Source organism: Aedes albopictus, chromosome 2, assembly GCF_035046485.1.
Source record: "Aedes albopictus strain Foshan chromosome 2, AalbF5, whole genome shotgun sequence".
Classification (NCBI taxonomy): domain Eukaryota; kingdom Metazoa; phylum Arthropoda; class Insecta; order Diptera; family Culicidae; genus Aedes; species Aedes albopictus.
In genome coordinates, this window is record NC_085137.1 from 246,531,272 (window position 1) to 246,555,653 (window position 24,382).

Genomic DNA, 24,382 nt, shown 5'->3' on the forward strand with positions numbered 1-24,382 from the left:
TTCATAAATTACGAAAAACTCCCTTCTCCCTTCTTGGATTTGTCCAGATAAAGTTGGCTAGGTTTGTATGAACCATATTTGACTAAAAATGTTTTCCTATTCTTCCATCGTAAAGTACTATCAACGAACCCAAAGAAAACTATCATGAACCATGCAACTCACGTGTCGTCATCAGCCTTAATGAACCAATCGGCATCGTCGAGATGATGCTGGTAGATGTACTTAAATGCTTCTTTCGTTTTCGCCCACAGATTGTTGCGGCCTTCCTTCACTGGTAGGGCGACGCTGTCCAGAAGCGGATCTGAAGTGTAACAAAAACAACTGTTTAGTTTCCTGAAAAGCTTATCAACTAGCAGATCACACATACCAGCTTTGGAGCTCATGAACAGTAGCTTATTGCACCGGGAGCCCCACGTGCGCTTCACGTGCAGAGCTTTCGCTTTGTGATTGCTGGGATTTGTCATGATCCAGCAGAGTACCCGCACGTCTCGGTACAGCTGCTTCGCCAGCGATGAATTCTCGTGGGCGTGGACTTCCTCGTGTGATGCATGATAGCCGACTTCCTGCTCGGGGCCTTCCGCCCCTTTCAGCTCGTGTCCCGTGTGCGGATCGCTGACAATCGCAGGAGCTTCCCTCGAGTGGTAGTATTCCGGTAGCCACGGGGCTCGATTGGTACTGGAGGTGATCAACGTGGCAAAGACGAACCCAAGCACCGTGCCAAAAATGAGCGTTACCAACGTCCGAGGATGGCCGTGGCTGCGTCCTCCTAAGCAAACAGATATCAGTAATAAAGTTAGCTCGAATTATCAATATTTATTGCATGGCATACCTTCATTCATTCTTCGATTAGAAATTTATCAATAACTACTTATAAATGATAATGTACAACCTTGTCAAAGAGCTGCTCCGTCAGTACTGAGAATGAAATGTTGCTACATTCATGTAGATATGGGATAATCAATGTCGCTTGAAATGTTAAAAGTTTACATACCAGGCCATGTGACCGTGCTTATTATGATATAACGGCTGTGCAATCAAAATAATATAACATTGCGTCCAAAACATAGGAAAGGTAGAGTGGAATTCACGAAACTTGCTTGCATCGACTGTTGCACTTTTTACAATCAAGTTTACCAAACTCTCCAATGAGGAGAACGATTTCCTCTTCATTATGGTGGTGCTTAACCGTATTTTGTACAACACGCTAAGATAATCTCGCCTTTTGTGGCCGACCGCGCGACTGCCAGAAGGTTAAATTATTCATGTTGTTTCCGTAGTTCGGGGCAGTGTTGAGAATACTCAGTTGCAAGAATGATACTCATTTGCTTCTATCTCAGTCCAGAAGCATGCTATCAAAAAACGATGTTTGAAGGACTTTTAGATTGTAGTTTATTCTAAAACTTTGCCGAATAAAGTAAAGGTCGCAAACGCATATCAATGTTGTGAGAGAGCTGTGAGTATGAGGTGAGTAAAATTCGTGTGATTTATACTCAGCTTATGCTCACAGCTCTCTCACGGTTTTGGTATGCGACTGCGACCTTCACTTTATTCGGCAAACTTTTAGATTAAACTACAATCTAAAAGTCCTTCAAACATTATTTTTTGATAGCACGCTTCTAGAGTAAGATAGAAGCAAATGAGTATAACTTTTCACAAGTGAGTATTCCCAACACTGGTTCGGGGTAATATTGATCAATAAAAAAGGTATCACCCAAGCAAACAATGTTAATTTCTATAATAGCTAAATTAGGGGTCCGTCAATTCGGAGTTGCGATAGAGATTTCGGTCGCGCTGCATTGTTCGAAGGAAAAAAAATAAAAAGTGACACGTGTTTGGGGCAGGTGCACACTGTCCTACCTCGTGAAGTGATAAAAAATGGATGCAGACTTGGTAGCACAGTATTGCAGAAAATTGAAGGAGTCAAGGAGTGGTTGTGGTCATCCGACGATGTGGAACTGGGTGAGATCATTCCGATTTTTTTTTACATCCTAGAAGGAGTTGGGGTAATTTCGCCAATGCGTTTTCATGAGGACTCCTGGAGTCTGGTAATATTTGCAAATTGATCTTGTAGCTCTGGTGCTAGTCTAATATTGAAGCGATAAAAGAAGCGATGTTAGAAGAAAGTAATTGCAGTTCACATCAATCATTAAGCAAATTAAAAATAATTGGCTTAATTACCTCAACGGCTGTCGATTACACATAACACTACTCTTAGTAAAATACATTAATCAAAATTAGCTATCTAAGTTTGAAAGTTCATTCTCCGTATACTCGTAAGTTCAATACTGTGAGAAGCGCGCGACTATTTTTGTGAGTCGTTCGGTTTTCTCGGTAGGGAGATGGGGACGCGAATATTGAATGCGGAATCAGAAGCGCACGATAAGTTTCGTGGGAAAGTCGGTTTTCACGGTTAAGTAAACGATCGATGCGGTGACGCGTTTAATATTGAACGATCGTTGACGTATGTATCTAGGGGCAAGACACTGTGCAAACGAGAGCAACTCTGAGAAATTCTGAGTTACTCTTTTTATCGATGATCGACGAAATATGTTGAAAGACATCCCTAAAACTGCAATTTTCCTTCAGCACACGCAGCACTTTGCAGTTTGACATTGATGTCAGATCACACTATGGCATAAATGGGAGAAATTTTGAGGAACTGTGAAGAATTCTGAACAACACCTCGAACACAGATTTGCTCTCGTTAGATCTGTCTTACCCCTAGGTATGTGCATTACCCTTATTACCGCGACCAAATAAATCATAATCGGGAAGACGACCGTGTCGTGTATTTACATATAACTAGTGGATCAGATCACCTACCAAAGGTGGTTCCAAGATCCACACCTTAGTCTACCCTACTAGCAAATACTCCTTCTCGAGACAACTGTGGGGATGCTGTGGACTCCACGGTTTCTAGTAACAACGGTTGTTCAAATAACATTCCCTTTCCCGATGACCGTAAAGATGTGGCCGGCGCCGTTATTGACTTTGAAATACTGAACTCTCGAATTGTGCACATTAAGGCGAAACTGGAAGCATTTCCTCACTTTTTGGTTCTTGATTTTTAATTAAAAAATAAGCAAATTTTTGCGCGGGAGTAGCTGGGAGCGATTCGTAAGACACTTTGAAGTTGAAGTATAAGAATTTCTCGTACTAATAATATGTGATGTTAATTTTGAAGCCAAAAGTGTTATTTTGATCCTTTCCATTTCATTGCAGGTGCCTAATATACACAAGAACTTACGAATAAACTGCTGGAACCATTGAACTTGCTTGTGTTATTTATCAAAAGATCAGCATTTTTTTTTTTCATCAGCAGCTATTTAGCGCCATAAAAAGATACAAAATCATGATTTCAAATTTATTTAAAAGACAGTCATCGCTTCTGATATTGTAGATAAATAATCGATATACCAAAACCAATTTAAAAGATGTTCAAAAATTGAGTTTCTGCCAGCTTTTCTCAAAATTGGACCATTGTGTGTTGCGCCCCATTGCAAATAACAAAGGAGAAAATACACCTCGGTACAATCGGCAAAGACCCACGCGACGAAATAAGGACTACGATTGAAAACTTGGAACATGGAATTGCTAGTCACTAGGTTTCGCAGGATGTGACAGAATAATCTACGACGAACTACATCCCCGCAACTTCGACATCGTGGCGTTGCAGGAACTTCATTGGACTGGACAGAAAGTGTGGAAAAGCGGGCATCGAGCGGCTACCTTCTACCAAAGCTGTGGCACCAATGGACTGGGAACAGGATTTATAGTGTTGGCCAAGATGCGACAACGTGTAATCGGATGGCAGCCGATCAACGCAAGGAATTAAGGCCGTTTCTTCAACTATAGCATCATAAACGTCCACTGCCCACACGAAGGGAGACCTGATGACGAGAAAGAAGCGTTCTACGCGCAGTTAGAGCAAACATACGATGGTTGCTCACCGCGTGACGTGAAAATCGTTGTCGGCGACATGAACGCGCAGGTAGGAAGGGAAGAAATGTACAAACCGGTAATCGGGCGAAACAGCGTGCACGCCGTATTGAATGATAACGGCCAGCGATGCGAAAACTTTACAGCCTCCCGTGGTATGGTAGTCCGAAGCAACTTCTTTCCCCGCAAAGATATCCACAAAGCCACCTGGAGATCACCCGACCATCAAACAGAAAACCAAATCGACCACGTTCTAATCTACGGTAAATTCTTCTCGGACATAACCAATATCCGCACATACCGCAGTGAGAATATAGATTCGGATCACTACGCATGCGTTCAAAACTTTCGACGGTTATTACCACGCGTCGAAGTCGCGGCTCAACATCGAGAAGCTGCGTAACGTAGAAGTGGCTCAGGATTACGCGCAGCAGCTAGCAGTGGCCCTACCAATGGAAGAACGAGATCGCGAAGCGATGAAAGAGCTGTACCGCGCTAAGGACGCACGAAAGTTCTACGAGAAGCTGAACCGCTCGCGCAGAGGCTTTGTGCCACAAGACGACATGTGCCGAGATAATCACGGGAATATTCTCACGGACGAGCGTGAGGTGGTCGAGAGGAGCCGGCAGCAATACGATAAGCACCTCAATGGCGACGTTGCATGCACCGGAGGTGGCGTGGTAACAGATCTAGGAGCATGTGCAGAGCAGATCAACTACCAAGCGAGCTTCCAAAATACGGTGGAGAAGCACTGGCGAGAGCACTACACTGGGTCATTACCAAGATTTGGGAGAAGGAAGTATTACCGGAGGAATGGATGGAAGGTATCGTGTGTCCCATCTATAAAAAGGGCGACAAGTTAGATTGCGCGAACTACCGCGCGATCAGACTACTGAGCGCTGCCTACAAGATACTCTCTCAAAGTTTATGCCGCCGTCTATCACCGATTGCAAGAGAGTTCGTGGGGCAATATCAGGCTGGATTTATGGGTGAACGCGCTACAACGGACCAGATGTTCGCCATCCGCCAGGTGTTGCAGAAATGTCGCGAATACAACGTGCCCACACATCACTTGTTCTTCGATTTCATATCGGCGTATGATACAATCGATCGAGAACAGCTATGGCAGATTATGCACGAATACGGACTCCCGGATAAACTGATACGATTGATCAAGGTGACGATGGATCGAGTGATGTGCGTAGTTCGAATATCAGGGACACTCTCGAGTCCCTTCGAATCTCGCAGAGGGTTACGGCAAGGTGATGGTCTTCGTGCAACATTGCGTTAGAGGGTGTAATAAGGAGAGCGGGGATAAACACGAGAGGGACGATTTTTACGAAGTCCGTTCAGCTGCTTGATTTCGCTGATGATATTGATATTATAGCTCGTAAATTTGAGACGATGGCGGAAACTTACACCCGACTATAGAATGAAGCCAGGCGAATCGGATTAGTCATGTGGCGAAGTTAAAGTACATGATGGCAAAGGGCTCCAGAGAGGAATCACCGCGCCCGCCACCCCGAATTTATATCGATGGTGATGAAATCGAGGCGGTTGTAGAATTCGTGTACTTGGGCTCACTGGTGACCGCAGACAACGAGACCAGCAGAGAACTTCAGAGGCGCATTGTGGCAGGAAATCGTGCTTATTTTGGACTCCGCTGAACTCTACGATCGAATAAAGTTCGCCGTAACACGAAGTTAACTATCTACAAAACGCTAATTAGACCGGTAGTCCTCTATGGGCACGAAACATGGATCCTACGTGCAGAGGACCAACGCGCCCTTGGAGTTTTCGAACGGAAGGTGTTGCGTACCATCTACGGCGGAGTGCAGATGGAAGGCGGGACTTGGAGAAGGCGAATGAACCACGTGTTGCATCAGCTGCTAAGAGAACCAACCATCGTCCACTCCACGAAAATTGGGAGGCTGCAGTGGACGGGTCACGTCATCAGGATGTCGGATAGTAACCCGAATAAAATGGTTCTCGAGAGTCATCCGACCGGTACAAGAAGACGTGGTGCACAGCGAGCTAGGTGGTTCGACCAAGTGGGTCGATCTGCGGACCCTACACAGAGTGCGGAACTGGAGACAAACAGCCATGGACCAAGTGGAATGTACAGCAGAAGCCACCCAGGCCTTAGCCTGATCGGTAAGGTAAGTAAGTGATGTGCGCCTGAAGTTCTGATGCACTGTTGAAGTGGGATTTCAAGTCGTTTAGGGATTTTAAGACGCTAAAACTTAATGTAATGGGCCTTAACAACCTATTCAGCCTTGTGACACTTTCAACCTGATCACGGCATAAAGATCACAAGGCAGGCTAGTAACCTACACGCAGAAAAATAAATTGTAAACACAATTACAGTGACCCCACACCGATGAATCACCTTAATTTTTGTACACTATTTATGAATCACCATGTTGATCAAATGGAGTGATCCATAAACTGTGGTCATTTTTGCCGATTTATAAATTGTGGGGTCACTGTAAATTCTAGTTCAAGTCAACCGATTTTTCAGTTTACTATAACGACAAACTGTTTTCTAGTTTAAATTGAACTGTTCTATTGTTTGATAATACACATATTTTTATTTGTCGAAATTTTTGACAGTTTGTTAAAACAAACAGATATGGTTTTTTCAACATGAAATAATGGATTGATCCAAACGACTGCACTTTTGCCACTAACAAACCCGGAATGTGATTGTGTAGGTGACGGTAGCAACTGCGGCAGCTCGGAAATCTATTTTTAGACCGTCGGTAAGCGGATGGGAAGGAGAACGACTAAAAAAAGACAAAAAAGGCGAAACCGATCAACTTTTTGTGGATGCTGTCGTGAGTACCTGCGCGTTATCCATCACGGCCAAAGCTGCACCTTCTTCGTTGTGGCGATGTTGGGGTAAGCATTTTATAGATGTGTGAGTGCTTTCGGACCATGTTTATGGTTTTTATTTTGTTGAAACAAATGAAATTTTTGACATTATATGAAATGATGGTAATCGGTTGTTTGTATTGATAAACTCTAAAATGAAAACAATTAAATATAACTTTGGAATAAGTAAATTCTCAGTTTGAAAATCAACCATGCGTTTTATTGTTTTAAACAAGCGCCATTTTTCTGCGTGTATATAAATATCAATTTTGGGTGTAAACATGTGACGTCATTCTTATCGTTTTACGTGTATCAAATTGGTATGGAGTGTAGATTATTGTTTTCTGGCCTATGAACGATTTGAATTACGTCATCAAAAAACTGTCAGATTTCCGGAACGTATCACCTTCTGAATATTGTACACCGTAAACCTGATGTACTATTCTTTGCCACAACGTTTTTTTTGGTTCTTCTACAGCACGGAGAAATAATAAGTAGTAAATACTATCGCAGAAGTAAAACACGTCTGTTCGGTTTGAACGTTGGAAACTGAATGAAAAGATTTATTATTTACCCTAACAAACAAACTTCAGTTGCTAAGGTCGTCATGGATACTTGATGCTAACAAATACAAACGAATTTCAGTTCAGTTTAGCCGGATTTTTATGTTGAATTGGGCACTAACAAAATATTGGTTTGATTTTACTACCTGGGGTAGTTGTTTCTAACCAATATTTTTAGTTGTTTATCTGGCAATTCAGCCGTTTAATTCTACAAACATCCGTTTGAAAATATCATTTAGTGGGTTATTTTATTTTTACAATCGACCGTTTTATTTGTTGTTTTCAACTGCCACTTACACACTAAGATCAGCTCGGTATTTTTCCCATCTTTTTACTGAGTTCTCAACAGCAGATTTAACTCGGTACGCTCGGTTGTTTCTTTTACGGATGTTCTGTAAATGAGTTACGGAGCTCAGCTAAGGAACTGTCAAAAGTTACTGATGCACGGTAAATATCATTACTGGTGAACGGTAAATACGATTACCGAGTGTACCGAGATAAATCTGCTGTTGAAAACTCAGTAAAAAGATGGAAGAAATACTGAACTCAGTTAAAAAATTACTGAGCTGGAATATCTGAATCTTAGTGTGTACAATTTGTTTTAGAATAAATTAAATACTTTGTTGAAATTACAAACCAGTTAGTTCAACCAACCCACACAACCCCCCTCCCCCCGTCCCCCTTTGTTATTCCTGCAATTTTCACCAAAATAATTATAATTAATTTGCAAATTTTTTAAACATCTTGGAGCAAGAAACAACAACCAAATTGGATTGCAAACAAACCGCAATTTCAGTTTGTTTCATTTTCCACTTCTCCACAAATCAGGGTGTCTACTCAATTATGAAAATGAAATTCCCTGATATTTCCAGGATTTTCCAGGTATTTGAAAATAAATCCAGGTTCAAGAAACTCGACTAAACTAAACATGATTTCAGATTTCTAAAAATTCGTGGAAACGCATCATTTTGGGAAATTTTTGGTTCCAACTTTAATGACATTTAAGGATAACATTCCACCAGCGGAAGCACGAGATGATTTTCTGATGGAATTCTTAAAACGATCCTGGTGACACTTTTGGAAAATTTTCTGCATAATTTGATGAAAATTTTGTTTATGAATTGCTGAAGGAATTTAGCAAGGAAAACAACAAGAAATTACACTATATTTTTATAAAAGTTAAGCTTGGCCTTTCCAGCAGATAATCTACCAAGAAGTTCCTGAGCAAACTTTCTTAAATGTTGTCAGAAAAAAACGTCCAAGAAATCCTTCACGCTTCAGTTATTGCGTACGAAGACCTTCGTTGGTTTCGCAAAAGAATCGCAAGTATGTATTTTTCAAGAATTTCGCTAGTTTCTTCTCTCCAGCGATTTCTCGTTTTATAGAAATTGCTAGCAAAAATGTTAAATATGTTTATAGGTTTTCAGTCAGAAAATGCTTTCAGAGTTGCAAAAAAATGACTTCAAATAATACTGCCAGTTACAATTGAAAATTTAAAAAATGTCCACATAAATTTAACTTCAGGGATTCCTTCAGAATATTTTAATTCTTTCTCCACAACAAATTTCAACGATTATTTTATGTCAAAACAGCGTTTTTACCAAAAGTATATGAATTAATATTGTTACAGGTGGACTATTTTCAAAATAAATATAAAAAATGATGTAAATCAATAGTTTTGGTTGTCAATAGTTTCACTCTTGAAACAAGTAATTGACAATCAGAATATACTAATAAGTTGGCAACCGTGTTCTAAAACTATTGTATTATGTCCATCGAAAAAAGTTTCCTTCGAGTTCGTCAAAATTTGTGGAGATCAGAAGCAACTATTGCAAAAAGAGAGTTGAAAATTCTTTTAAACATTGTATAGAATCATTTATGAGTTGATCTTGAAACGTTTCAAAAAAGGTCAGAAAAATATTTTAGAATTCTTCCACAAGGCATCTAGTTCATTTCGCTAGAAATACTAACATCAAATCCGCCAAGAGTTCTAATTGATCAATCATATTCTGCGGCAGTTTCAGGATTACGATTAAAATATATCTTTAAGCTCCTTCAGGTATTTTTCAACATCTACTAGGCAATTGCGAATTTGTTAGGCAAACCTCAATAAATTCTGCTTTATACAATTTAAGTTACTAAGCCAATATTTACGGCTGCAATAGATTGAAAGATTTGAAAATTTAAAATCATAACAATAAAAACATGTCGATTCAGTTTTCCGAAATAGGGGAAATTACCTATTCTCGGCCGTTTTGTTCTCTTCGTCTTTAGGGGTTTTTTGAAACCTATTGAACTCAGAGTTGGTCTCAAATCCTTCCCAACTAAGCTGAAATATATGGCCAAGTTTCAGGCAATTTGGCTGACAAAAACCCCTCATGACGAGGAGAACAAACCTGCCGATAATACCCATTGTCACCCTAGGTAAAACATAAAATAGGAGATTGCTGTGGAAAAATACAAGTTAATTACAATAATATTTAACGAAATGAAAGTGAACCGAAACCTTCTGCTGAAGCCTCCAGATACCCAATGCAACTCTTATCAATTTCCCCATGCAACCTCCTGAAAATCCCCCTGAAACCTTCTTAACCTCACTAAATTCCATCTGGAAACACTCGAAACCCCCTGAAATCATCAAGATGGACAAATATGGAATCGAGAGGCTGGGCATTTAGTAGCGGCGCAGCCAAAATTTTTATTCGCTTTGAAGCATTTCTAACTGATAGTTTGTATTGAAATGATGAATCCACAAATTCCCTGATTGTCACAGAATTCCCTGAGAATTCCAGGATTTTTCCAGGTCGAGTAAAATTCCCTGATAATTCCAGGTTTTTCCAGGTAGTAGACACCCTGGACAAATGTCCACAAACATCCTAGAACCCCTTACCGTGATTTGTTTTTTTTTTTTTTAATCGCCTTTTTACGCGATACCATTACCGTCGTAAAAAAGACTTGAGTACCTAATACGTAATGTAAATAAAAGTGGATTTCAAGGCAGCAAAATTACATTGGCTTTACTGAGGTTAACCTTCACATACCCGACCCCCAACATCTCATACTCAAAACGCTGGCATTTCGTCAATTTTCATCCATTTTTTTTAAGTCGCCCTCAATCGATCATAAATTGCTGCAAGTTTATTACACCCAAGTGGCCATGCAATATCCGGAACCATTTCGGAGATATTCCGGATTGTACTAGGGTCAGGGAGGGTGGCGAAAAGGCTGAAAATGATTATTTCGTGTGCTATTGTGTTTGAACCATTAATTTTCAGCTGAATTTTCATTGTGAACAACAAATCACAACTGCGTTAATCAGATTTGAATTAGTTGGCCCATCTGGATCACCGGTTCAGCGGGGGCCTCATTGGGGACATTTCTGGTTTTCATCCAAAACATGTCGTGCGACATATCAATCTCCATGATTTCGAATGACTGCGTCAGAAACAATAGCCTGAAGTCTGTATCAACTAATATTGCCACCCCGGAACAACTAGCATAGGTTCCACGGGGGTGACATCGGGGACGTTTCTGGTGTGCAACCAAAACATGCCGTGCGACATAACAAACTTCATGATTTCAAGAGAATGGGGCAGAACCAATTGACTGAAGTATGTAGCAACTGATATGGCCGCTCCAGAACACCTGAAACAAGTTCCTGAAACACAATAGCACACGAAATAATCACTTTTAGCCATATGGCAAAACAAACCCCTCCCCCACCCCCTGACCGCCAGTACAATCCGGAATATCTCCGGAATGGATCCGGATACTACATGTCCACTTGAGTGTAATAAACTTACACCAATTTATGATCGATTGAGGGCGACTTAAAAAAAAATCGGATGAAAATTGAGGAAATGCCAGCATTTTCAGAACGAGTTGTCGTAGGGCGGGTATGTGAAGGTTAATTAAATAAACCATAAAAGAAAATTAATTTATTTAATCGAAGAATGAAAAAAGAAAAAGTAAAGTAACAATATTACATGTAAAACATGGTACAACTTACCCAATTCCATTATTTTCATTGTGATGACAAAGTCCTCCCTTGTGGTGTACCTTATCCTGAAGGCGAATTATACCGACCAGTTTATTCGAAAAGCGCCTAAACAATCCCAATTTCGTCCTCACTGAGCAGGTACATTCTCTAATCTCACGTTTATTACTGCGTACGCGTGAGGTTTGAAACCGAACGCGTCACACTTAACACTGGCTGAACGCGCGCGGCAGATTGTTTTCACCGGCTCGACCTCGTCTCGACGTTTATCAGCTCGGTTTGAGTAATTGTTACAGTTCCACAAGATTACCGGCAAATAACTAAACCACACCGAATCACTTGACCGATCGCCGAGTCCCACGTAAATGCGCCATATGCATTATTAGTTCCCCCTCCATTACCGTTAGTCAGAACGCGAACACCGGAAGTGAATTAGCTCACACGTGGGTCAATCTCTTTTATTTCGCGATCCGGACGCTCATCAAAAATCAGTTTTCACGGCTTTGTTCTACGTATGTTTGGTAACCATTGCTGTCATCTCTCCATCTCTCGAACGAACAAAGGGCAGGTATAGCTAGCTGTATTATGGTGCAGTGATAGGTCACGGTTCGTTTACTAGAAATGCCCACTATTGGTATGGTTTTCAAATAGCGAGGAAGTGGGAGTGTCGTGCGGGCGGGAGAGAGAGTATTTGGAGTATTTTGTAGGCTAGTTGAGATTACATGCTATGTGACGATCATCGTTGTATCACTATCGGCGTTTAACTAGATTTAATGCGATTTTTTGCCGCTGGTGATAATTAGTAACTTTTGCCTTTGGTTTGCGTATTTTTGGTGAAGGACTTAATCTGAAACAAAAGAAAGGATTCTGACTTAGTTAGAAGTTGAGGCGTGGTGATGCTTTAACCCAGTGATTCCCAAAGTGGGCGAAATCGCCCCCTTGGGGGCGAAAATCAGGCCCAGGGGGGGGCGAAAGTTTTAGAAATACAAATTGGGGGCGAAAATACTAAAAAGGGGGGCGATTTTTTCAATGATTGGAAAACATCGAAAGTATTGAATTACAAGTCGAGAAAGTGAACTGAAACATAAAAAATCCCTGACATTCAAGCTTACAGTTCAAGTTTTGTCTAGGATAATAAAAAAAATGCTGTGACTAATAAACAAAAGCATCGACTTAATTTTACAGAATTATTGGAATTTATGTGGACTCTATGGCAAAATTGCTAGACAAGACCGCTACACGTATTTCTGAAAGGTTTGTGTGATTCTGGATATCTAAATAAAAATATATTTGGAATCTCCTATAATGAACATTCGTGAATCGTGATTAGCTTTTGTCAAAATTATAAAAAGAACATAGTTTTTTTCGCGAAATGAAGAGATAAATTTCATTTCAACAGGCGGACTTATTCATAGAATTTCCAAGCAAAAACATGAATATCAGACAAATTTTAAAACATTTTCCTGATTAAATTCATATCACAGTGTTTACAAACAACTGTGTTTGAAAATATTTCAGAAAAGCTTCTCGGAGGAATTCCAAATTTTACTAAAGTTAATTTGAAAACGTTCCAAAAATTCTGCGTAATATTCCATTTAAATCTAGTTATGAATGCTGCATATTTATTTATTTGATATTTTTTTAAAACACAGAAAGCATTCAAATTTATACGAAGCTCGTTGATTTGAATCTGGAGAAACGTAACTACATTTGAAAATACACCAATATTTATTATTATTATTTTTCTTTATTATCGAGATTTTCAGCCCTCGGAAACACACCGATATTTTTCTGAGTTGCACTTTCACATAACATATGTTTATAATTGTTTTCAAATTCTTCACCAGAATTATTTGGCTACTTATAACCAAACATTGACTCTCAGTTGTTGAAAAAGTCCTTTTAAAAATGATAATGATAAAACATCTGGTAGGAATATCGAGTGTTCATATGTGTTTACAGTTCGTTCTATTTCGATTAATAAATGTTCAATTAACAACGGTTTGAGAAGTAGGCATAAACACGATTTCAATTTTTGTAAGTACGAAGAAAATTCACTATATTTTTTTTTTAAATGCGGAAAATCAATGCATTTACAAAACAATTTAATGAAAATGAGAGTGACACAGATATAGATACACTGAATGGCACTGGTAGATTTGCCACAGTAGCGCTTTTAAAGGCTTTAGCTAAGCACCGTTTCAGCCTTCTATTATAGAAAAAAATAAAATCGCACCTAGGGGGGCGAAAATATTTTTTTGGAGCTCTAAGGGGGCGATACCTCCTAAAAGTTTGGGAAACATTGCTTTAACCCTTTGGAGCCGGAGGGGTCAATATGACCCCGGCGATGATACCGAGCATAACAAACGTATTTGAAGCCAGCGAGGCTGCGGCAGCAGTGGCAAAACTATCCGGCTCCAAAGGGTTAAAAAACGAAACAAATTATTCTGCAACTCAATATTTTGTTTTCAAATTCTTCCATCGGAGCGTGTTTTCTATTGACGATCAAACGCAAAGCTAAAAAGCGCAGGTGGTGTTTTTTTTTAAACAGTAATTTACGCACCCTATACTGAATTACTAATGATATACATGGAAAAAAGCGGGATTATTACAGGTTCTTGTAACATTCATACAATGTATGTAATGACCAGAAAGATGTTATTTTACAGAAACTTTTCTTAGTATTTACCCAGTAATTCATGCCGGAAACCCAATTGAGATTCATTCGAGAATTTTTGCTAGGATTACTCAAGGAATGCTTCTCAGATTCATTCAGGAATTTCTGAAAGAATCCATCAGTAAGGCTTGTTGGAATTCCTCAGCCAATTCCTGCTGGTAATCTGCCAGGAATTCTTGGTGGACTACTTAGAGCAATAATGAAGAAATCTCAGCTGATATTGTTTGAGAAATTCCAGCAAGAATTCCTGAAAAAAATAGTAGGAATATCTGAAGGATTTCAGCAGTTGTTGCAAGATAAATTCCTAAAGGTTTCCTAGAAAAATCACAAATAGAATTTTTATAGGAACCTTTGGAGAAATTACATGCAGCTTATGTAAAGGAATCCTTGGAGAAACGTCTGGGGCAATCTCAGCAAGAATTTCAAAAGAAATCCCATCATTAATTTGTGGAGGAATTCCAAGAGGATTTCTCAAAAGACTTACATTCCTCCAGAAATTTCACTTCAAATTTCCCGAAAAATGCCTGGTGGGTTTAATCCACGAATTCTTTAAGTTGTTCCTCTAGTAATACCTCTTGGAATTTATCTAAGAATTTGTCTGGGATTACCTCTAGATTCCATTATTGTGTTAGGATTCATTGAATTATTCTTGATAGGATTCATTCAGCAACCACAACTGTAACTTCTCTATGGATTCTACCAGAAATTCAGCATTGAGATTTTTTTTCAGGAATTCTTTCAGAATTTCTCTTGCTCTTCTCCCAAGAATGTATCAAGGGATTGTTTCAGGAATTCGTCTTCGTTTTCTTGTTGGAAATCCTCTTAAGATTCCTTTGATAAATTATGTTGAAATTGCTTCAGATTTTTCGATGAATTCGTGGTGGGAAACCTCTAGGAAGTCTTGCTGGGATACCTCAAGCAATTAATGGCGGAAATTGTTCAGCAATTCCTGGGGGATTCTTAATAGCAATTACTGTAAAAATATCATCTGGAAATGTTTGTGAAATCCTAGCAAAAATGCTTGGAGAAATCGTGGTAGGAGTTGCTGAAGGAATCCGAGCAAGAGTTCATTGACATATTGCGAGAGGATTTGAATAAACTGTAGAATGTTTCTTAAAAGGAACATTCTTTCCCGAGGGAAGAATCCCTAGCAGAATCTCATCAGGCATTCCTAGAGGAAATCTAAGAAGATTTTCCGAAAGATTTCTCCAGAAATTTTTATAGGGATGACCGCTGGGGTTCCTTTGAAGATCCTTCTAAGGATCCCTCCAGGATTTCTTCCTGGAATTCTTCTCCAAGGATTCCTCTAGGAATTCCTCTTGCAATACATCCAGTAAACAGCAGGCACCTTCTGGAATTTTCTCGGTCATTCTGGCTGAGATTTCCATGGAATATCTCCAATAAATATATTATTATTGCTCTTCAAAGTCCTGCAGAAATTCCTGGAGGATACCTTCCTGAAATGTCTAGAAAACTCCCGTAGCAGTCATAGAGCAATTCCAGCAGTAGTTCTTAATATATTCTCAAGAGGTTTCCTAGTAGGAAACACTTATTTCTGGAGAAAACCATGAATAATTTACATCAGGAATTACGGGAGGAAGCCCAGCAAAAAAACTTTAACCTTTTACTAAACATCGCTGGAATCAACGCCCAAGTTATTCACTTTGAAAAACCTGGATCAGAATGTGTATCTCGAAGAGATTTCCTCGAAAACCTAGCAATGGACTTTGTTGAATGCGCAACGTCGACCAGCGAGCCCACTCTTCCCCCGATTGAGTCTGCCACAAATGCCAGACACTCCCATTGTTCAACAGAGGGATCGTCGGGGCAATGATTGTTCATTGCCCAACAGCACCCTGGGTGCAGCTTTGCCTATTTGGACTACTTGCCGAGCCGAGACAATAGACGATACATCAACAAACGTGCAAGTGGATCGAATTGGGTGCCCAAATTGAATATCGTTCCTATTTTGTTTCTTTATTTTTATTATATTTGTTGAACTACTATTATTCGCTTATCCTAACGGTAAGAAACAACATGCAATGAATTTGATAACCTATGTAAAACTAAACCTAAGTCATGCCTTAACTAGAAATCGATGATTGAAATTGGAGCCTAAAGGAAGAGTGCATAGTTGTGTGAATTAAAACTATTGCAACAAGGTGAGACAAACAAATTAAAACCAGCGAAACTATTATCTGACAATTATCTAACTAATTAAGGTATCCACGTCAGGAGTAAAAAGCATTACCGCTTAAATCTAGTGCACCAATTGTTGTGCGATAGTGAGGAAAAACTAAAGTAGGTATTATTATTTACATGGCATAACCTCCTACTAAATCTTCTTTATGTGCTATCGCAGGAATTTTGTAATACGCAGAATAAAGTATTAACAAAATTGGGAACCCTCGCTTCTATCGACAACAATTTACAAAATTCTTTACGGGACATTATGGCGAGCCAGAGCAGTTCCCAAAAGCGAAGACATGCGAATGTTCGATATAGTCCGACCATCGACGGTGATGTGCATACGGTCAGCGGAAACCATCCGGATATAGCTCATCCGGAGACGGTAAGACTTTTGGAGAACGTCGTCCGGACTGATTCAAGGATTCAGACGGAGCAGACAGTACCAAGCCAGGTAGTCCAAAACGAGTCTCAACCGACGGTCACCGCGGCCCTCCCTTCTAGCCCTCAGGTAATCGTTACCAGAACGGTGAGTACCGGCAAAGGAGCCATACCCAAGGCAAAAACTGCCACAAAGAATAAAAGCAAACGAAAGTCAGTCTATGTCACGATTCGCAACGATACCTTTGTCAGGCGAAATCCCCCGCGCCGCGTTCGCGAAAACCGAGTCAGTAGTTGTAAGCTGTGTCATGTGCCCGATAATACAGCCATGGTGCAGTGCGGCGAATGTGGTTCGCGGTTTCATTTTTCGTGTGTTGAAGTGAGTCAGTCAGTGGAGGAAATAAGCTGGTCGTGCCCTGAATGTGCAAGTGCGTCCAAGAGAAAGACCCCCAGGCAAATTTCGGTACCCGTGATGCAAAGGGCCACCGAGAATCGTCAACAATTTACTTCACCCCCCAGCGTAGTAGTCTCATCAAAATCGGCTGGACAATCAAGTAGGCGTAGTGAGAAGAGAAAAATCGAACTACAGCTGCAAAAACTAGAGGAGGAACGAGAATGGCATCAACAATACTTGAAGCAGAAGTACAGCCTGCTACAAGAACTGGAGAGCGACACTTCATCCAAGATCAGCCACCAAGATTCGATGGAAGAGAATGCGGCGAAGATAGAGCAGTGGATACAAAACACGGAGATTTGCGGGGATGATTCCGGTCTTGTCGACGTAGACCCAGAAGACGAGCCTGTATTGGCCAATGTACAGGAAGCTCAACGGCGGCGTCAGCGGGACCAAGAACTTCAAGGCCAACAGAACTGCGACAGACTCCAGATCACACAACTGATGAGTAAGCTGCAGGTTGCAGAACGTCGTGCTCCGTCCATAGCGAATATGTCGGTGCAGAACAACCGCACGCATCATAATGATAGCAGTTATCAACCCCCGCGTCCACAAATCGGACTAGCGGATGCTGATCGTAGACCAACGAATAGCCTAAGAAATGTAGAGCCACGGCAAACTACATCGCAAAGGTTTCAGCAGTGTACCAGCAGAACCTTTGGTCCTCAAGTTCCACCGTCAAACCTATGTGAAGACCCAGTTCTAAACCAACGGCGATCACAGTACCTTCCAACTTCTGAGCTGCGTCCACGAGCTGAGAACCGTAGAGAAACCAGATTCCCTACTACTGCTGTAGATTTCGTTCCTGGACAGAGATCCACTCCTGTCACCCAACCGCGAAGAAGAATCCCATCTGCAGAGCCCGAAATTGAAGACGATGATGCTACCTACACGTTAAACCGAAGCCAACTAGCTGCTAGGCAGGCAGTATCCAGAGATTTGCCAGACTTCAATGGCAATCCAGAAGATTGGCCGCTCTTCCTTTCGATGTTCGTTTCGTCCACTCAGCTCTGTGGATTCTCAAACGAGGAAAATATGCTGAGACTTCGGAAGTGCCTCAAAGGAAAGGCGCTGGAGGCTGTCAAGTGCCGTATGCTTCATCCATCAAACGTTCAGGGAGTGATTTCCACCCTCAAAATGCTGTATGGACGGCCTGAAGCCATCATTCAGGCAATCGTTAGGAAGATTCGCTCGTTGCCATCTCCCAGCATCGAAAAACTGGACACCGTGATCCAGTTCGCCCTCAGCGTAGAGAATCTAGTCGCGACGGTGGAAGCCTGTGAGATAAGTGACTTTATGTATAACGTTTCCCTAAGATACGAGCTGGTGGAAAGGCTGCCACCAACTTTAAAGCTGGATTGGGCACGGTTTTCTCGGGATCAACCCAATCCAAACCTCCTGGACTTCAGCTCGTGGCTCCATTTCGTAGCCGAGGATGCCAGTGCTGTTTCCATTTGCATAGATGGCGAACACCGAGCTAGAACAACGAAGAAAGATGGGTTTCTGAATCTTCACTCCGAGGATAGCCAGCAGTCGTTCGCTCCGGTGAGCAGTAAACCTGCGCCTTCGAAAGAGTTCGTCAAAGAGTGCGTTGGGTGCAAAGGAAGCTGTTTGACGTTGGCGCAATGCAAACGCTTCACGGAGCTTAGCTACGATTCAAAATGGGCAGTTGTGCGAGAGTTTAACGTTTGCCGAAAATGCCTACGAAAGCACAACGGCCCGTGCAAGCAGAAAAAGGAGTGCGGCACAAATGGTTGCTCCTATCTGCATCATCCTCTCCTACACGACACAGAACGACATACGGATGCGGCATCTCAGGTTCCAGTCCAGTCTTCGGAAACCCAACGGAATCAAGCTACCAGTACCAGCTGTAATGTACACCAAGGACAGTCCGAGATCTTGTTCAGAATCGTACCAGTGCTTCTGTATGGCCCCTCGAAGGTGGTACGAACCTACGCCTTCTTAGATGAAGGCTCGGAACTAACGCTGATGGAGCAGAGTTTGGCGGACGAACTAGGAGTGCAAGGACCGCAAAATTCCCTTTGTCTACGATGGACCGGTGGCACCAACAGGACCGAAGCTCTGTCGCAGAAAGTAAACTTCCAGATTTCCAGCGTGACGACACCCTTCAAGAAGTTCAAGCTCGGCGAAGTGCATACAGTTGAGAATCTTCAGCTCCGATCGCAGACGATGCTTATGGACGAGATGCAGGAGAAGTATCAGTATCTGAAGGGCCTACCTGTGGAATCCTATCAAGAAGTCAGCCCACGACTTCTCATCGGGCTAGATCATGCGAGCTTGGGTAATGTGATGAAATGTCGCGAAGGCAAGCCGAACGAACCCACAGCAGTGAAGACTCGCCTGGGTTGGATGATTTTCGGATGTTGTTCCCGCACCAGAACCAGTGCCAACCACATCAATCATCATCGTGTCCAGCTTTGCCAATGCGAAACCAAGTCGAACGACGAGCTACACGAAGCTATGAAGCAGTATTTCTCTCTGGAAAGTTTGGGAATCAGTAAGCCGAGCAAACTCCTGCTATCTAACGATGATCGGAGGGCGAACGAACTGCTGCAAACTCTCACCAGGAGCACAAAGGGACGCTATGAATCCGGGCTTCTATGGCGGTACGATAACGTTCGGCTTCCGGACAGCAGACCTATGGCACTACGTCGATGGGAATGTCTTGATCGTCGAATGCAAAGAGACGAAGACCTTGCGCAAGCACTCAATGCGAAGATAAAGGACTATCTGGCGAAAGGCTACATCAGGAAGATGACCGTGGAAGAACTGGAGGCGCCCTGCAATCGAGTCTGGTACCTACCAATCTTTCCGGTAGTAAACCCCAACAAACCAGGCAAAATCAGACTTGTCTGGGATGCAGCCGCGAAGATCCATGGAGTCTGCCTTAATTCGGTTCTCCTTAAGGGCCCTGATCTGCTGGTTTCTCTCCTGTCAGTCTTGGTACGGTTCCGTGAGTTTCGTGTGGCGGTTTCCGGTGACATCAGAGAAATGTACCATCAGGTGCTGATGAGACCGGTTGACCAGCACTGTCTGCGCTTCCTTTGGAAGGACAACGAAGATGACACAGCCCCCAGCACGTACGTCATGCAAGTGATGTCCTTTGGTGCGTGCTGCTCTCCAAGCACAGCACAATACGTTAAGAACACACATGCCCAACAATTCGAGCAAGAGTTTCCTGAAGCTGTTCACGCCATCGTCCATGACCACTACGTCGACGATATGCTGATCAGTGTCGAAACAGAGGAGAAGGCGATCCAGCTAGCAACGGAAGTAAAAGAAATACATGAATGCGGAGGTTTCGAAATGCGAAACTGGGTGTCCAACGTACCAGCAGTAGTGGCCGCGCTGGACGGAGAGAAAACCAACGAGAAAAACCTGAGCATCGGAGAAACAGAAACCACTGAGAAGGTGCTCGGAATGTGGTGGGATACTACAGCAGACTGTTTTACGTACAAACTATCTTCCCGCCACGACGCTGATCTGTTGTCTGGTCGCAAACGACCAACAAAGCGTGAGGTTTTAAGGACCCTTATGATGGTTTTCGACCCTCTCGGACTGATCAGCCACTTCCTGATGTTTCTCCGATGCCTTTTACAGGAGATCTGGAGAGCATCCATCGACTGGGACGAGCAAATCCACGATTGTCACTTTGAGAAGTGGCTCACATGGCTGCGGTTTCTTCCTCGTGTAGCGGACATCAAGATTCCTCGTTGCTACCGGACCGTCACATCTGCAGAAGAAGGAACCGTTGTCCAAATGCATACCTTTGTGGACGCCAGCGAGAACGGCTTCGCGGCAGCCGTCTATCTCCGTTTCCAGGAGGAAAATACAGTTGAATGCACTTTAGCAGGAGCCAAAACCAGGGTGGCGCCGTTAAAGTTTCTCTCTATACCCCGTTCCGAACTTCAGGCAGCAGTTATCGGGACTAGACTGGCAGATTCTATTCTGGAGTCCCTATCGATTAAGGTTCAGAAGCGATTTTTTTGGACTGATTCTCGGGACGTCATGTGCTGGCTACACTCGGATCACCGGCGCTATAGTCAGTACGTAGGTGTCCGAATCAGCGAGATTCTAGAAACAACGGATCTACGAGACTGGCGTTGGGTTCCTACGAAATTAAACGTAGCTGATGACGGAACGAAATGGAAAACTTCTCCTGATTTCAGCGCCTCTAGCCGGTGGTTTCATGGACCCGATTTTCTTTGGGAACCTGAAGAGCAGTGGCCGATCTCTCCTCAGCCTGTCAAGACCACCGACACGGAGCTGCGTCCACATCTTCACCTCCATTTCAAAGCACTGGAGCCAATAATCGATACTAGCAGATTCAGCCAATGGCGTACTCTGCTGAAGACTACAGCGTATGTGTTCAGAGCCATTAGAAACATGCAGCGAACTACACGACAATTGCCCAAAGCCTATGGTCCGCTCACTCGTGATGAGCTCACTAATGCCGAATCCTATCTGCACCAAACAGCTCAGAGATGTTCGTATGAGGAGGAAATTGCAATTTTGTCCACAAAGCATCAAGGATCGTCCTCAAAGGGAATCTCAAAAGGCAGCACGCTGTATCGTCTTTGTCCGTTCATGGATGAGAAGGGAGTTCTGAGGATCCGCGGGCGTACCAGCGCCTGCCAATTCGTCGACAGCAGCGTCGTAAATCCAATCATTCTTCCTCGGGAACACAGTGTTACAAAGCTCATCGTATTGGACGTTCATCAACGATTTCTGCATCAGAATCATGAAACCGCAATCAACGAGCTGAAACAACGCTACTATATTTCCCGTCTGAAAGTCGTCTACAAGTCGGTCCGAAACAACTGCCAATTTTGCAAAAACGAACGAGCTTCTCCACAGGCGCCGCTGATGAGTGACCTGCCGCACGCGCGCCTCGCAGCTTATAGTCGACCTTTCAGCCACATGGGTGTGGACTATTTCGGCCCAATGATGGTAACCGTTGGCCGCCGAGTGGAGAAACGCTGGGGGGTCTTAGCCACTTGCCTGACTGTTCGCGCCATCCATCTGGAGATCGCACACTCACTAACAACTGACTCGTGTATCATGGCTCTACGCAACATAATGAGCAGAAGGGGGGTGCCAGTTGCCATTTACAGCGACCGTGGTACCAATTTTGTGGGGGCCAACAAAGAGCTGAAGACCGCACTTGAAGAACTGGAGCACGACAAGATCGTAGCAGAATTCACTTCGCCGCATACGACGTGGATTTTCATCCCGCCCTTATCACCGCATATGGGCGGAGCCTGGGAGAGGCTGATTAGATCGGTCAAGCAAAACCTTGAAAAGCTGAGACCGAACCGCCTACCGTCCGACGAAACACTACGGAATATACTGATAGAAGTGGAGTACCTCGTGAATTCAAGGCCTCTGACCGAAATTCCACTCGATGACGATCAGTCTCCAGTATTGACACCGAATCACTTCGTCATTGGGTCGTCAAATGGAGTGCTCCCGTGGACAAGCCTCGATGACAGCCCTGCCCGGCTAAAACAGAATTGGAAACTTTCGCAGAGCGCAACAAACCAGTTCTGGAAGCAATGGGTGCACGACTATCTCCCGTCTTTGACCCGGAGAGCGAAATGGTTCTCGGAAGTGAAGCCGATAAGGATCAATGACATCGTGGTCATCGTCGACGCAAAATTCCCTCGTAGCTGCTGGCCTAAGGGACGGGTGATAGCCACCAAAGTAACACCAGACGGACAAGTAAGGTGGGCTACAGTACAAACCGCTAGTGGGATATACGAGCGACCAGCAATCAAACTCGCAGTGCTCGACGTTGGCGTAGAAGGAAATGCAACTCAGAGAGATCTTCGGCGCATTGAAGGGGGGAGTGTTGAATGCGCAACGTCGACCAGCGAGCCCACTCTTCCCCCGATTGAGTCTGCCACAAATGCCAGACACTCCCATTGTTCAACAGAGGGATCGTCGGGGCAATGATTGTTCATTGCCCAACAGCACCCTGGGTGCAGCTTTGCCTATTTGGACTACTTGCCGAGCCGAGACAATAGACGATACATCAACAAACGTGCAAGTGGATCGAATTGGGTGCCCAAATTGAATATCGTTCCTATTTTGTTTCTTTATTTTTATTATATTTGTTGAACTACTATTATTCGCTTATCCTAACGGTAAGAAACAACATGAAATGAATTTGATAACCTATGTAAAACTAAACCTAAGTCATGCCTTAACTAGAAATCGATGATTGAAATTGGAGCCTAAAGGAAGAGTGCATAGTTGTGTGAATTAAAACTATTGCAACAAGGTGAGACAAACAAATTAAAACCAGCGAAACTATTATCTGACAATTATCTAACTAATTAAGGTATCCACGTCAGGAGTAAAAAGCATTACCGCTTAAATCTAGTGCACCAATTGTTGTGCGATAGTGAGGAAAAACTAAAGTAGGTATTATTATTTACATGGCATAACCTCCTACTAAATCTTCTTTATGTGCTATCGCAGGAATTTTGTAATACGCAGAATAAAGTATTAACAAAATTGGGAACCCTCGCTTCTATCGACAACAGACTTGATAAAAGAATATGTCCAGATACGAGCCAGAATCCCGTCGCTTCCAATGATACCAAGCAGTTGTTGCGTCGTATGGTGCCAGAAGAGGAACCAACACTACAGGGCAGAACAAAAAAACGATGTAAGACTTACATTGTAACTTTAAATGGAATATATCAAGAAAATTGACTTTGTATTATTTTTTATTGTCTTCGAAACAGGTTCCTCCAGGGTACATTCCGGTGGCCACGGGTTGGCTAGGGAGGTCATTGGTCCTTTAAACAGTTACTAAGATGATGTATCTGAAAAATCCTGAAGATTGCGCCGTCGCATGCCTAGTTTTGGCGCCATGATAAAAATGTCCACGGAACACGTTCCCGCGGGGGCCATTCCGACGCCCGCGCCTGGACCAGATCGGGTGGGCCAGTTCCACATGTTCACTACTAGACACGCGTCTTCCAGCTGGACATATTTGCCGAAGACACCAGCATTCTATCTAGTAAAGCATCGAAACCATTATTGAAAGAACATACCGTGTACTCAGTACACGATGCGACCGCTGGTGTAACTTTTTTAAGCGCGACTGATGGAGCGTACCTGAATCTATTGAAAAAAGGTAAACATTGTTGAGCAATAGGCACATTACTCAAGAGATATCCTAGAATTTCACATATACTATGAGGATTGAATGAATACCTTTTATCAGTTCTGTTCAGATCCGTCCTGCGATCAGTGATGAGACCTATTGTGACATTACC

The 24,382-nt window shown here is 42.7% G+C and overlaps 2 protein-coding genes across 3 annotated transcripts in view; one reads left to right on the top strand and one right to left on the bottom strand.

The window, feature by feature from the left end:
- LOC115258588 (uncharacterized) overlaps nt 1-24,382 on the bottom strand; it is a 62,800-nt gene that overhangs the window by 24,288 nt on the left and 14,130 nt on the right. The window contains exons 2-4 of the mRNA XM_062848049.1: nt 11,386-12,220; nt 368-766; nt 163-301 (exon numbers count right to left, since the gene is read on the bottom strand). Of these exons, the coding sequence (XP_062704033.1) occupies nt 163-301; nt 368-766; nt 11,386-11,404 (557 nt within the window). The 5' untranslated portion in view covers nt 11,405-12,220. The remainder of the gene's footprint in view (nt 1-162; nt 302-367; nt 767-11,385; nt 12,221-24,382) is intronic.
- Nucleotides 15,784-23,233, top strand: LOC134287995 (uncharacterized). 2 transcript variants are annotated; one of them, XM_062851449.1, is made up of 2 exons: nt 15,784-16,351; nt 16,413-23,233. In XM_062851449.1, exon 2 carries the CDS (start codon nt 16,503-16,505, stop codon nt 23,046-23,048), a length of 6,546 nt encoding a protein of 2,181 aa, XP_062707433.1. In that variant the 5' UTR covers nt 15,784-16,351; nt 16,413-16,502; the 3' UTR covers nt 23,049-23,233. The 2 variants fall into 2 exon arrangements, with proteins under 2 accessions (XP_062707433.1, XP_062707432.1); XM_062851448.1 differs by having other exon boundaries at nt 15,784-16,075; nt 16,143-23,233.